At 41.9% G+C, this 12,916-nt stretch overlaps 2 protein-coding genes across 3 annotated transcripts; both read right to left on the reverse strand.

Moving 5' to 3' along the window:
- Positions 1-96: 96 nt before the first annotated feature.
- thap12a (THAP domain containing 12a) lies at positions 97-6,073 on the reverse strand. Its single transcript, XM_054755244.1, has 5 exons — positions 5,887-6,073; positions 4,677-4,791; positions 4,496-4,594; positions 3,345-3,375; positions 97-1,945 (listed from the first exon to the last, which is right to left on the reverse strand). The coding sequence occupies exons 1-5, from the start codon at positions 5,970-5,972 to the stop codon at positions 135-137; spliced, it is 2,142 nt and encodes a 713-aa protein (XP_054611219.1). The 5' UTR covers positions 5,973-6,073; the 3' UTR covers positions 97-134.
- Positions 6,074-6,840: 767 nt separating this feature from the next.
- si:ch211-266i6.3 (cytoskeleton-associated protein 2) lies at positions 6,841-10,903 on the reverse strand. Of its 2 annotated transcripts, XM_054755443.1 has the most exons (6): positions 10,828-10,903; positions 10,274-10,347; positions 9,573-10,171; positions 8,033-8,348; positions 7,646-7,962; positions 6,841-7,356 (listed from the first exon to the last, which is right to left on the reverse strand). In XM_054755443.1, the coding sequence occupies exons 2-6, from the start codon at positions 10,313-10,315 to the stop codon at positions 7,092-7,094; spliced, it is 1,539 nt and encodes a 512-aa protein (XP_054611418.1). In that variant the 5' UTR covers positions 10,316-10,347; positions 10,828-10,903; the 3' UTR covers positions 6,841-7,091. The 2 variants fall into 2 exon arrangements, with proteins under 2 accessions (XP_054611418.1, XP_054611419.1); XM_054755444.1 differs by lacking the exon at positions 10,828-10,903 and having other exon boundaries at positions 9,573-10,192; positions 10,274-10,324.
- Positions 10,904-12,916: the final 2,013 nt, after the last annotated feature.

Below are 12,916 nucleotides of genomic sequence, written 5' to 3' on the forward strand. Positions count from 1 at the left end.
TACATTTTATATTTACTATCATTTTATATTTACTATATTACAAACGTGGCCTGAAACCCCCCAAAACTTTAACCCCCCCCCCCCCCCCCCCCCGCATCAGACCATCAGTGACTAAACTGCAGGTCTGAGCACAACTATGACAAGTCGTCCCCACTCGGGTACGTCTTCATGTAGACGTCAACCATGGAATCCAAATCATAACCAACATCATGGTTGATTTTCAGAAGAGCGAGACTCTTGGATTTGGCCGTGTCAGGAGTGTTTTCCATGTACGCCTTGAAGCGCTCGTATGCCACATCAGAACTGCTCTCTAAAGCCAACGTGGGCAGGACGCCCAAACGTTTTAGGACTGCAAGCATGTTTGGGAAGAACTTGAGGTCAGCTTGCTGCAGTGTTTCATGCAGGCTAGAGGGCAAGGTTTCTCCTGTACCTTTTTTGCTCCATTTAACCCACCAACAATGAAGCTCAGCAGTGAGAGAACCTGCGTTCGGCATGTCATTTTTGAACACTAGCATGTTTTCTTCCTCGGGCTGGGTGGCCTTGTTCTGCTCTATGACCGAGGGAATCAGTGACAAACATCTCAGAGCCTTCATGTGGTCATCGGTGAAGAGTTCGCCAACTTCCTTGAGAGTGTGGTTTACCACAGGAATGGATAGGTGCTCCTTGTAGTACGTCTCTGGTTGAAGGAAGTCTGACTGATGCTTCCTCAAGAGGGACCGAGGAAGTTCTACTGAAATCTCCATGGCAGCAGCGATGTTGACCGCCTCCTCGGTCCAGAACTCATGGTATACGTCAATATTGTCTGACACCTCCTTCAGAGAGTGTAACACTGCTTTTATGCTGCCTGCGGCAAAATGGGTATCTGCTGCTTCCCCTTGAAGGTTCCTCCCAAATGCCCTCAAAAGCGTCATGGTGTTTTTCAGCACAACCAAGGCTATAATGAACTCAAAGTCTGACAGAGCTTTGGAGATCTCCAAAGCATCATACGTGATCTTGTCGCTCCATCGCAAGTCTTCGTTGTCATGCACACTGTCCACACAGAGCAGCAACGCCTCAAGAACCTCCACCGCCACCTCGAACGCATCATGTCTTCCGGTCCAGCCGCTGCAGCAAATCTCCTTCAGTTCCAGGACCTTCTCCTCTTTGTCTGGGTAGATAATGGAGATGGCGTGCTCCAACTCCAAACACAACGAAGCCGACTGGTTGAAGAAGGCCTCGATTTTCTTCAAGGTGCACATGACAAGCTGGACTCCTGACAAAGCCATGCCACTGGCTAGCGATATGTTCAAGGCATGGGTTGGTCGGAACGTGAGCAGCGCCAGCGGATACGTCTCCATCACTTTGGTGGCAAATGTTTTTATTTGACTAAAGTGTCTCCAGGAGTACGAATGGGATTGGCCTCTGCACTGCTCCATGTCCAAACCCCATTCATCGACCATTTCGGACAACAGTTTTCCCGCCAGAACGTCCGCATCCCCGTCAAAGGACAAGAAGCCGGCAAACCTCTCGCGTTGGTGGTTGGACTGATCCACGTAGCGCAGGAACACGGGGAGGAACCACTCTTCCGAGACCTTCACCAAATCCTCGGTTATAATTGAGAAAAAGCCGTTTTGCTTCACTTCCTCCGTCACCTTCCTGCGGATGCATCTTTCGCACACGTCAATCAGCTGACTCAGCTGCAGCGATGAACAGCACTCTGTGTTGGCGTCGTACGTCGTCTTCATCGCTTCATCCGCACAACTCATGCGATACTGTAGCAACGCCTCAAAGTTGCTTAATCTGACTGGGTCCCCTTGATGACAGCTGGCCCTCGTCACGGGAATGTTCTGCTCCCCTAACAGTACGAGGGCCTCAAATAACGACCTGAGATATTCTTTGTGTTTGTCTTCCCCTGAAGAGGCTTTCGGATCGTCTGTATTCGCTTCAGCTTGACTCTTTTTGATTTCTGCAGGGGTGAAATAAGTTAGATAGATAAGAGAGAGAAGTAATGTAAGACAGGGGATCACCAGTGTTTCCCAGACATCAGTGCTTCTCCAATACTGGGGCGAGCACCCCCGGGGGAGCCGCCGTGAGCGGGCAGTCGGAGGAGGCCTGAGAGGCATTTTGACTGTTGAGTACGCTCGCTGCTCTCCTGGCATGCATTTTGTGATTTCAGTTAATAGTCAATAGTCTGTACAGTACAGATAAATAAATAAATATGATCAGGTTCTTAACTCCTTCAATACCAAAGACGCATTTATACATTTTTATGATTCTGAACGCCCGATCCCAACAAAGAGGTGATGATGCAACTCTGCACTAATGCATTACCATTTCAGAGCACATTTAAGCCATTAAAACGGCCACAAGGTGGCAGAAGTGCACTTGATAAGAGCTCGGCAGGGTGACTTCAATGGAAGAATCACACATGACAGGAAGGAGGAGGCGAGAGCGCGTGGAGGAGTGTAGCGTGCAGAAGGTTACGCATTCTAGGGACATTTTAACGCATGCACACGCACACACAGGCGTGCACGCACACAGTTCAATTCAAAATGTGAAAACTGTAAATAGTTAATGGTGTTATATTTGTAAATAAATGGTTGTTTGAATGTAAAACAACCACTTTTTTGTGTCGTTTATGTTGGTATCGTTGTTTAGATATTTGAGTTGTCACAAAAGCAAAAGATATTTGTGTCAAAGTGAAAGTTATGCCTGAAATGTATCTCTTCACAAAAAGCTGTTTTTCTCCCTTTTTTTAGTCGGGATAATTTCCTGAAACTTACCTATGTTCTACTGCGGATTACTAAAGAACGGAAAAGGGTAGGAAAACCATATTTTTTCCAATGTGCTTCCGTGGGTCTAAAAAGGCTGGTAATGGAGGGGTTGTCTTTTTTTGAAAAGTGGCTGGGAGTGAATGAGTTAATATTATTTCAACTTGGGGACCTGTTCACCCTCGCTCATAAACACCTTATAACGCACCTGGTCTGCCAGAGAATAAGAACATGGAGCATGAGGGATCAAGTGTTGCCAACTTAGTGACTACATTTAGCGAGTAATCAGGTCCTTCTAGATTGTCTTTTTCAAAGGAAGCAACAAACGTCAAGACTTTTGGAGAGTCTGAGAGTCATGAAAGCAGGTACCACGAGTGCTGCTGTAGGCCCCACCCCCACCTAAAAGCACTCACAGGTGGTGTCATCCTTTTTAGGGACAGAATAAAAATTTCATTTGTTTTGCTTTTCATGTTTTTTACTCGCTTATTTGCAATTATGCAAATTTGACGATTACAGATTGCACTGCTGTGGGAAACACCAATCACCCTTGTAAAAAATAAATAAAAATGTTGGGAAGCAATATTTTTGACTTACTTTTTTTTCCCTTACTCTTTGCGTCTTCCTCCTTAAGAGTACAAAAACACATGCAACACACATACTCTTAGAAAACGTAATACACAATTCAAGTAGCATATCAGTATGTGGAGTCAAATTAAGGAATTCATTGAGTAAAAAAATCATATACACAGAGTTTATTTACTACTGCACAATGTTTCCTGACTGCTCATTAAACTATGGCAAAAGACACAATATCCACATGAATAATAACAAAAAAGAAAAATGGAATAAACAGTAATCCCTCGTTTATCACGGTTAATTGGTTCCAGACCCGATCATGGTAAGTTAATTACCACAAAGTAGGATTCCTTATTTATAAACGGAATATTTTCATAGTTAAGAGCATAGAAAATCTGTTTACCACCTTTTTAACATTTTTAGAGCCCTCTAGACATGAAATCTAGTAATCATAATAAAAGTAAATAAGCCATTTAAGACATAAATAAGACTTGGGCTCGTGTGCGGTGCTATAAATGTGTTCCCTGGGTGAGCTGAGCGGCGGGCAGACTGGAAATGACGGTTCAGAGTTGAGTTTTAGCATGAGGTAGGTTACCGCAGCGACAGTAGCGACCAAGGCCAAAGGTCACATAAGTCCCCTCTTTCCATAGCTGTCTCAGGCAATGCCTGTTACGACGGAGTATTCAAATAATCTAAGATTTTGAGAATAAAGTTGTAAATTTTCAAGAAAAAACTTTATGTCACAGGCATTGCCTGAGACAGCTAAGTGTGACGTTTGGCCTTGGGCATGTGGATAAGGAAGGCGGAAGTGAGAAGGGCTAGCCATGCTAATCTGTTTCTGCTCAACTGCTCTGTTTTGCTGCCACGCTATAAATAAAAGCCTGCCTGAAGCAAGAGGAACGTTTCCTTCCTTCCTGAAAAGCCATGCTCTATTTTCCCTCTGACACATAATATGTCGTTAGTTTACGACTTTTATTTATTCTCAAAATTTCTGATTTTTTTTTCTTTCCAATGTGGCCCCTGATACGCCGTCGTAGGTTTGACCATATTTTAAAAAAAAACTCACAAATGTCTTCTAAGTGTTCCACTGTGTGGGTTAATGTGAAGCGTCTCGCTCAGCCCTTTGAGGGTCCGCTGCAGTAGTAATAAATGTTTTAAACGTGACTTACCGTCTCTTTACCGCGCTTCGTCGCTTCATTTGGAGGTTTGCTGGGATCGTCAAAGATAGTTGGTATGGCGTCATCCTTTATCACCGTTGTTGGCGCACTCTGAAAAATAACGCACATCAAAACTGTAGTAAACTGTGCCAAGTCAACACTTATGACATCGGAAATGATTGCTGATACTTACACCATCATTTGACCTTTCGAAATGCTTTCCACAAAGTCTGTAGTATCTGAAGAGCTGCTCTGGGGATTTATCTGCGAGATCTTCCCGCTGGCATTTCTCCACCCATGTTTTACACCTGAAATGTGACGCAAAGGAACACCGAAATGTTTTTGTTTTTTTACCTTAGCTACATACAACAGCTTATCTCACAAGCTGCAGAATTAAGAGTTCAGGTACCGATATTTTAGTATCGATTTGATACTAAGTAAATAGCCAGTAAAATAAATAAATAAGTCAGAAAAAACACAGGAGAAAGATTTAAGACAAACAAACAATACTTTTGGAGACAGCCCGTATCACTCTTCTCAGCCAGCAAACCCTCCCCCATCTAAAAGCACTCACAGGCGGTTCCGTTTTGCAAATGCTTCACTGCCAATTGTGCAAATCCGACAAGGACATCATTACGTTACCCTCCCCAACCCACCACCGCCACAAGTACATCGCAGTCCTGTGAGAAACACTGGTTATACACAATTGTTTGCGCAAAATAAAATCTAAAGTACTAAACATGTAAAAAAAGAAAACACTTCTGTTGGCTCCTATTCAAATCCTTTGGTGTTTTGGCCCCCAAAGCTCCCAACTTCTCCAAGGACTTACACTCAGGGTTTGTAAACAATATAGAAATATAACAATACCAACAATACAACAAAAACACAGGTATTAGTACGAATAAACTAGCAAAACTGTAAAAACATCGACCTCATCACGCTAGAATCGATACTGTCAATATTTCAATAGATCCGCCCGTCCCAAGTACTCTATTCATTATTTGAGGAAATGTATTTTTAATCACAGTTTTTCAACATTAAATACCACAATAACTGTTAATATATTAATATACACACTATATAATACCGTTTCTGATTCTGTTTCTTCTTACGAGTGGAAAATAAGTGAACGCTAATTATTCAACAATAAACCATGCCAATGAGAACCTGTGCTTCTTCTTGCTCTTTTTCGGACATCATGTAAACATGTGATGTACTTTATTATATATTTGTTAAGCATGTTCCAAATAATTAGCGATGTTACATAAAATACGTTGCAGACAGACGACGCGCTTGCCTGTAATTACAATAGAAAAAAACAAGAATAAGCACATTACAATAAAAGTAGATTCCAGTCGTACTGATGAACGACTGATGGCTTTAGCATCAGTGTATTGTTTTACCTTTCAGCATCGAGCGGGAAGCGGAAGAGTGAATAAAAGTCCGGTTTGGCGCTGGTACAGTTAGGAGCAGCGCAGCGATTCTGCATTTTAATTTGTCTTAAATCGGCGGCGGAGATATTTATGTTATTTATATGACGTTGTACTTCTAAAAGGTAACAAACTGCACTAGGTGTAGCTTTCACAACAACGAGACAGATGGCTTACATCCGATACTTGGCTTTCAAAATAAAACCCATGAGTTCGAGTCATGTGCATTGGATTGCAAATAATGCCAAGTTTAAACGTTCACTCCTTCGTGAATACATATTAAATGGTGCACTCCGACTATCGTTCGTTGTAGAAGAGATTTATGCTACATACAATGACGGTATTTAATTGACATATTGTATTTTGAAAAATGTATTCGTTTGTGGCGCGCGATTTGTCATCTCCCATAATTCTTTGCAACATTACTTGGCAAGGTGGGTGTGAGAGATGTGTCTCAAATGGAATACTTATGCGAACACACTAAGCAGACTTCGTTCCTGAGTGCGCGCATTTTGATTGTGTGCTGTTCTATCAAATCCTTTACGATCGTCGCACGCTTACCGGAAATGACTGCAATATTTATCCACTTCCTTGTCTCTCCTTTAAATGATCTGTCTCAATTGGTGCACTGCCGTACTTACACTTAGTACTTTGTTGCGTAAACTCGTTCGGGCTTAGAAGTACAATACCCGTATGTTGCACCCAACGCCCCAAATATTGAGTGACGGGCACTTACCACCCTCAGTGTTCGGTATCTTGGCTATGTAGCGGAAAAAAATTGAGCTAGTGCGATTTGGGACAGCACTACACTGTAAAAGTCACACATTTACGAACTAAGTACTTAGTGTAACACAGTATACTTAAGTGAACAAATTGAAACACAGCCCCTAAACAGGAAAAACAGAAAGAAATAAATGCATGGGAGGGTTTTTTGTTAAAAGATCAGACAATATTGCCTTTATTGTAGTGCATGTCATGTTGACTTTGTATTAAAAGCACTCTTGGGAACAATTAAGAAAAGTGACTACACTCCGATCTTCTTAGAACTGGAAAGGTGTTACTTGGTTTAGGATTTCAGAAACAATTAAAATGATCTGTAGTGATACATTCAGTTAGTAGACCTGTTAGTTACAGTCCCATACATATAGATACATACAGTATATATTAATTTTTAAGGGTCACGGTTTGGTCTCGTCTAGCAGCTCCTCCATAAGACCGGGGTTTTTCCTGTAAATGTAAGCGTTGAGGTCATCATCCAGCTGGGCCAGCTCAGCCAGCGATGACACACAGGGGTCGTGGTCCAAAAGCATCGGGGGCAGATGTGAGGATCTGCTCTCGATGCGGCAGGAACGACGCACCGGCGTCAGAAACTTCAGATCTTTGATGTTGCTTTTCTTCCGGGATGCGCTTGTTTGGACCTCACCTTTGATCGTCTTCTTAACGCTGCAACAGCAGACATTTTTTTTTAAAAAGATAAGTTGATAACGTATCACACTGGAAGATGAGCAGTGTCGTATCGTAACACGGTACAAAGACTTTGCATGTTAGGATGGACTTTCACTTCACGATATTTTGAAAAGAACATGGAAACTACTTGTTGCTTTTTGTTTGGAGTGTTTCAATGCAACAGTAAAGAGCTTAGTTAAAAGGAAATGAATAGTGAGCTTCCACCAGTATCATAGACACCATGTCCTATGTCCGTATCAACAGAGTCCCGCAAATGACAGCTTACCTTTGCAAATGTGGCGTCGTCTTCACATTGTATTTGACAACAGAGGCTTGGTCCATCTGATGCGTGTTCTCCACTTTCTCATCACTCTGATCTTCTTCATCATACTCATCATCCTTCTGCACTTTCTGTTCACTTTCTTCCATCTCATCCCTCACTCGCTGGTGGGCGTCTTCATTCTTAAACGCCTCCTCGACGCTTCCGTCCTCCATCACTCCCGCCTCCTCTTCAGCATCTTTGTGTGCATCTGTTGGCAGTGGAAGTTCTATTTGGGAAGGTGTCTGCATGGCTTCCAAAGCACTGCAGAGGTTCACAACAACCTGAGAAGCAAAGAGAGTTTACACAAAAAGCTTCCTCAACTTGCAAACACAGACGACAGGCTTTTCCTACATCGTCAACTCCGTCCCGCACAGCAGACAGATCTGGATGACAGTCTTCCAGAAGGTCCAAAGTAGTGTTGAGTGCGACTGGCGCCTGGGTGGACAGCTTCGGGGCTTCCTGCGCTTGTGGACACGCTTCAGCAGTTTGCGCTGTGTGAACACGAGGCTCCGGCTCTCGTCGTGGTTCTGGTTTTGACGTCACATCGGACTTGGACTTGTTGTCGGCTTTGGCTGTTGTAGAGGTTTTAGTTTTGGGGGGTGCTGTCGTCATGGCAGGTCTCTTAAGAGTCTTGCCCTTAGACGCCAACCACTCTGCTAGTTTTGCTCTGTAGGACAAACAAAATGAATAGTTTTATATGATATGTTCCATATACAAACAGGACAACAAGCACCTTTTTATAATAAGAGGGAGGCCTGTCACAATCGATAAATGGAACGACAAAAACAAACAAGGTTGATCATTTTGACTGGCTCGATAAATTGACATGTACATATAGAGTATGCCTGTTCCTTTTCCTCGCCTCGCTGTAGCACACAGGCTGGGTGACAAGAGGGTTCACCCAGGCACATTGGTCCTATAGTGGAATGAACGGAGAGAGTGAACCCTCCTGTCAGCTCTTCAGCCTCTTTGTCCCAGTACGTGGAGGCAGGGGCTACTCGTGAGTGGAATACACAGACTGCTAGCAGTTAGCAAGCAAATGCTTATATGAATGAAGGCACAAAAGCGAATGCCACAGCTCTGGTGTGGATTTGCGGCAGAGCCTTCGTCCTGAGAGTAAACGCTTACTGAGACGTTTGAGCGACGGAGTAAATATAAAACGAAACAGCGCAAAATGGTGCGCGTTCGCTACATTGCAAAAGAAATGCAACCTTTCAGCATGACCCCTAAACCATGGGTGTCTAAGGTGCAGCCCGGGGGCCATTTGGAGCCTGCATCAGTTTTATTTATATTGCAAAGTCTAAGCATCTAATTTAAGAAGAAAACTTAAAAAAAAAAAAAAAAAAAAAAACACAACAAAAATCAGCAGTAATTTTACAGAGATAAAGTAAAAGTATTAAGAAGGAAAAAGTTTTAATCTAACCAGAAAAAGGCTTAATTTTACAAGAAAAACTTAATATTATGAGGAAAAATAACATCATTTTAGTAGATTAAAGTACAATTTTTACAGAAAATATGCTATTCTTTCAAAGTTATAATTTATCAAAAGTTCTGTTGTGGGAAAAAAGTCATGTTATGAAAATTAAATCCAAATGTTATGCGAATAAAGTTTTAATTACTTGGAAAAAAAATGACAAGAAGAAAGTTGAAATAGTTGGTTAATCATAAAAAAAAAAACATGCAAAAAACAGCTATAATTTTACAAGATTAAAGTCAAAACATTGAGAAAAATATTATATCAAAATATTATGAGGAAAAATAATGTAATTTGAGTTTAAATACTAAAGAGATTGCAAAATATCAAAGTGCAACTTTTCATTTTTCAGTATGTGGCCCTCGGTGCAAAAGTTAGCACACCCCTGCCCTAAACCTAGTGAAAACGCTTGTGTACCTTTTTTCCTGGGCAGTTTCGGTGGATCTGTATTGACTGAGGGTGCTCGTTACAGGAGGCTTCTTGACCTTCTTGTCCGTTGCTATAATCCTTGTCGTGGTGGGAGCCTTGGTAGTGTTTCTGGAGCCGGTGTTCCTCTGCGCTGTCGTGGTGGTCGTCATTGGGCGAGCGGTCCGAGTAGGGCGGCTGGTGACTGCGGGTTTGGGGAGGTGTTTTGCCAAATTGTCCACCCTCTGGCTTTCTGTTTTAGGCACTGCTGGTGCTGCACTGGACTTCCATATGGATCCAATTTTTGACTGTACAATCTTACCTTTGTACATGCCAAGAGCAACTTTGGATGAAGTTGCTGCTCGTGGAGGTACTTGTTGGCCGAGAATGACGTGGCTGTTTGCTCCACTAACAGTTCCTCTCTCCACATCTTTCTTCATGGACTTGATTTTTGGGTCTGCTCGTTTGGATGTGGCTATTCCAAGACCATTTTTTACCAGCGTCTCTGCTTTCTCATGGTTAACCTGCAAGGGGATGGTCCTTGTTGATTTTGAAAGGTTTTTTCTGATGAAAGATGTGCTTTTATCGCCAGGCGGGGCATTTTCCTTTCCCTAGAACGATAAACATCTGACCTTTAGTCAAAACAATTTTAATTCAATTTCAATGTTGTGACCAGGTGAGGAACTCAGAGAAGACTGAAATCATAAACTTACTCTCCTGTTAGTGTGGCATTGTCTTGAAACTGCAGTGTTCATGGTGCAGCCTCCTGATAATACGTCTGGTTGTCCTGAAATTTCAAATTCATTCATTCAAATGAACTGAGAGAACTAGAACTCACGTTTTATGTTATTATTATTATTATTATTGATATTATATTTCTGAAACTCCTGTCCTCTGACGTTAGTTCTTGCTCAGGTTGGGCAAATGCAAAATTTGGTATCGATTTGATACAAACGGGGATAGTCCTGTCGATACCGATACATTTATACTTACATTTTTTCAAGCTCGTGGATTTATTTCCCGAGTTTGTAAACGATATAACAACATCTAAATATACATCCTATCATCAATGTAGTAATATAAACAACAGCAAAAAACACGAGAGAGATTAAATAAAACGCTAGTGATACAATTTAGCAAAATTACAGCTAGCTCGTTAGTGTCCGTCGTTGACAAAAATATTAGCAGAACCATAGCACAAACAATTATCACGTTATTATGACCTACCGTACGTATATGGCTAATTTTTTTTTTTTTTAAAGCTCACCTTAGTTTAAGTTACGTAGTAAAATCCAAAGAGTTCAGACAAGCAACAAGTCCCGAGCAACAATCAGCTGTAAACTTGGAAGTCAAATATTTGACTTGCCGCTGCTACACGCTGATTGGTTTAGGAGGTCTCGCGAGACCGTGACACTAACCAATAGGATGTCTCGAAACAAGGCCGGAGGCCGTGACGATGACGAAGGATTGATATTCGAATGTTTTTGAAACCAAATATAATTCCACAATTAACGCTCGAAAATGTCGTTCCGTTTGTCAGGGAACTTTTTTACACAAATATAGAAGATGATAAGAAGGTTAAAATAATAGACTTATATGTCTTATATACTTAGTAAATATATTTGTTGTATTTAACAAACATTTACACACAAAAATACTATCAATGTCCTGTAGGTTTGAGGGAGAAATGTAGCAGTCCTTTCTAAAAAGTTAGGACAATTCAAAATCGGTAAAATGAAAAAGGAGGGTCCACGGGGAATTTCTGTTGTTTCTACCATTGTAATAATTTGATATATGATGTATACATACCTTTACAAATCTACCCCCATACCAACATTCCCAGTTAGGAACCACCACCTGAGAAAAAGTATGCTTCCGGAGACAAACCTTGTCCGTAGATACCAATGTGTCTTTACTGTACAGTATGTCGCACGTTGGTCACCCAACTACCCTCTTCATTTCAGAATTTCAACATCCAGATTTGCATAGGCCTCACTTTTAAGGCAAGGACTGGTGTGACGCACAGGACACTGAACCCGCACCTGTCCCATCTGTTGAAGAGTTTGCCTCTCTCTGCAATTCAGTGGGGTTTAATGTGGCCGTGTATGATGGGGAGGAGTTGGCAGAGGAGCACAACGCCAAGCTGACAACGGAGGAGCATCTCAAGTTTTCATGAAGAACGGCACCAAGCGGTGGTAGAGGCGCTCTCATGAGGGGTGGAGCGGGAGGCAGCAGAGGATATCCCTTCATCAAACCCTGGGGAAAGGACTTTTGGGCTAAACTCCTTTCCAGATAAAGCAGTGGCCAATAGGACCTTTAAACGGTAACTTAATGAATCCATCCGTCCATCTTGTATGCCGCTTATCCTTACCGTAATGAATCATTACAGGCAAATCCTGAAGCGCCGCCAGAGACAGGTGTCTATGAATAGGTTCTGGGTGCGCAAAGAATCAAGTCAGCTCTAGCCTGGTCGTGAGGTAGGGTGATCATATTTTGATTACCAAAATCCAGGACACTCCAGCAATGAGATACTCCAATGAAGCTCGAAGTTTACTCAAAGATGCCTTATCATTTCAATACATTTTAAAGTATGCCTTCTCTTTATAGATAGAAAATTGGTGCATTACAAAATTCCATCTATAACAAAAGACACAAATTCCAAAGGAAAAACGGCCAAAAACTGGCATGAAATTGATTAAAAAACAGAACGATACAAGAACCAGAGGTCAAACACTTATTTTGTGGAAAAAATGTGCCCTGTAATGTCACAAGACCTTGGGAAATTGAACTGGCGATGTGCACAAAATCCCCAACAAGGTTTACAACACTTGAACTCGTTCCGCGTCAGGAGGTATTACTCTGTGCATGTTTTGCTTTGTCGTTTGCTTTTTGACAACACCAATTCAAAAAGCCGGGACAGGATGTGCAAACAGGCCATGTCCTGGGAAAACAGGACATTTGGTCACTATCCTAGTGGTGCCAAAGCAAAGAGGAAGCACAGTCATCGTGCCAGATGTTTTGATGAAGAGGACTCTCCTTCAGTAAAGGTCATTAAATGCTTAATAATTAGGTTTCTTTAGGTTTCTATTTTGCAAGTCTCAAATAAGTCTTCAATCTCAACTCGAGTGATGTCTCAAGTAAAGACGTGCAAGTCCAAGTCACGTCTGAAGTCAGGACAAGACTGGTCGAGTCCGAAGTCATCGGCTTGAATCAGCATTGACATAGCATTTAGGATTTAGTCACTACAAACCTGTAAATGAAATTAACTTCTGAAGACGTTTAAAGATAATATTCATTGTACCTGACAAACTGTGTGTCTCAAATATTTTCAAAGTCATCAGAGTAAGGTCCAATTC

Source organism: Dunckerocampus dactyliophorus, chromosome 16 (genome assembly GCF_027744805.1).
Source record: "Dunckerocampus dactyliophorus isolate RoL2022-P2 chromosome 16, RoL_Ddac_1.1, whole genome shotgun sequence".
Taxonomy (NCBI): Eukaryota; Metazoa; Chordata; class Actinopteri; order Syngnathiformes; family Syngnathidae; genus Dunckerocampus; species Dunckerocampus dactyliophorus.

Coding starts and splice junctions, on each gene's coding strand:
- thap12a (XM_054755244.1), bottom strand. CDS start 5,972: ATGCAGAATCGCTGCGCTGCTCCTAACTGTACCAGCGCCAAACCGGAC. Junction 4,792..5,886: donor TTCCCGCTCGATGCTGAAAG/GTAAAACAATAC, acceptor GTCACATTTCAG/GTGTAAAACATGGGTGGAGA. Junction 4,595..4,676: donor TCGAAAGGTCAAATGATGGT/GTAAGTATCAGC, acceptor GTTATTTTTCAG/AGTGCGCCAACAACGGTGAT.
- si:ch211-266i6.3 (XM_054755443.1), bottom strand. CDS start 10,315: ATGAACACTGCAGTTTCAAGACAATGCCACACTAACAGGAGA. Junction 10,172..10,273: donor AATGCCACACTAACAGGAGA/GTAAGTTTATGA, acceptor TTATCGTTCTAG/GGAAAGGAAAATGCCCCGCC. Junction 7,963..8,032: donor TGCGGGACGGAGTTGACGAT/GTAGGAAAAGCC, acceptor TTTGCTTCTCAG/GTTGTTGTGAACCTCTGCAG.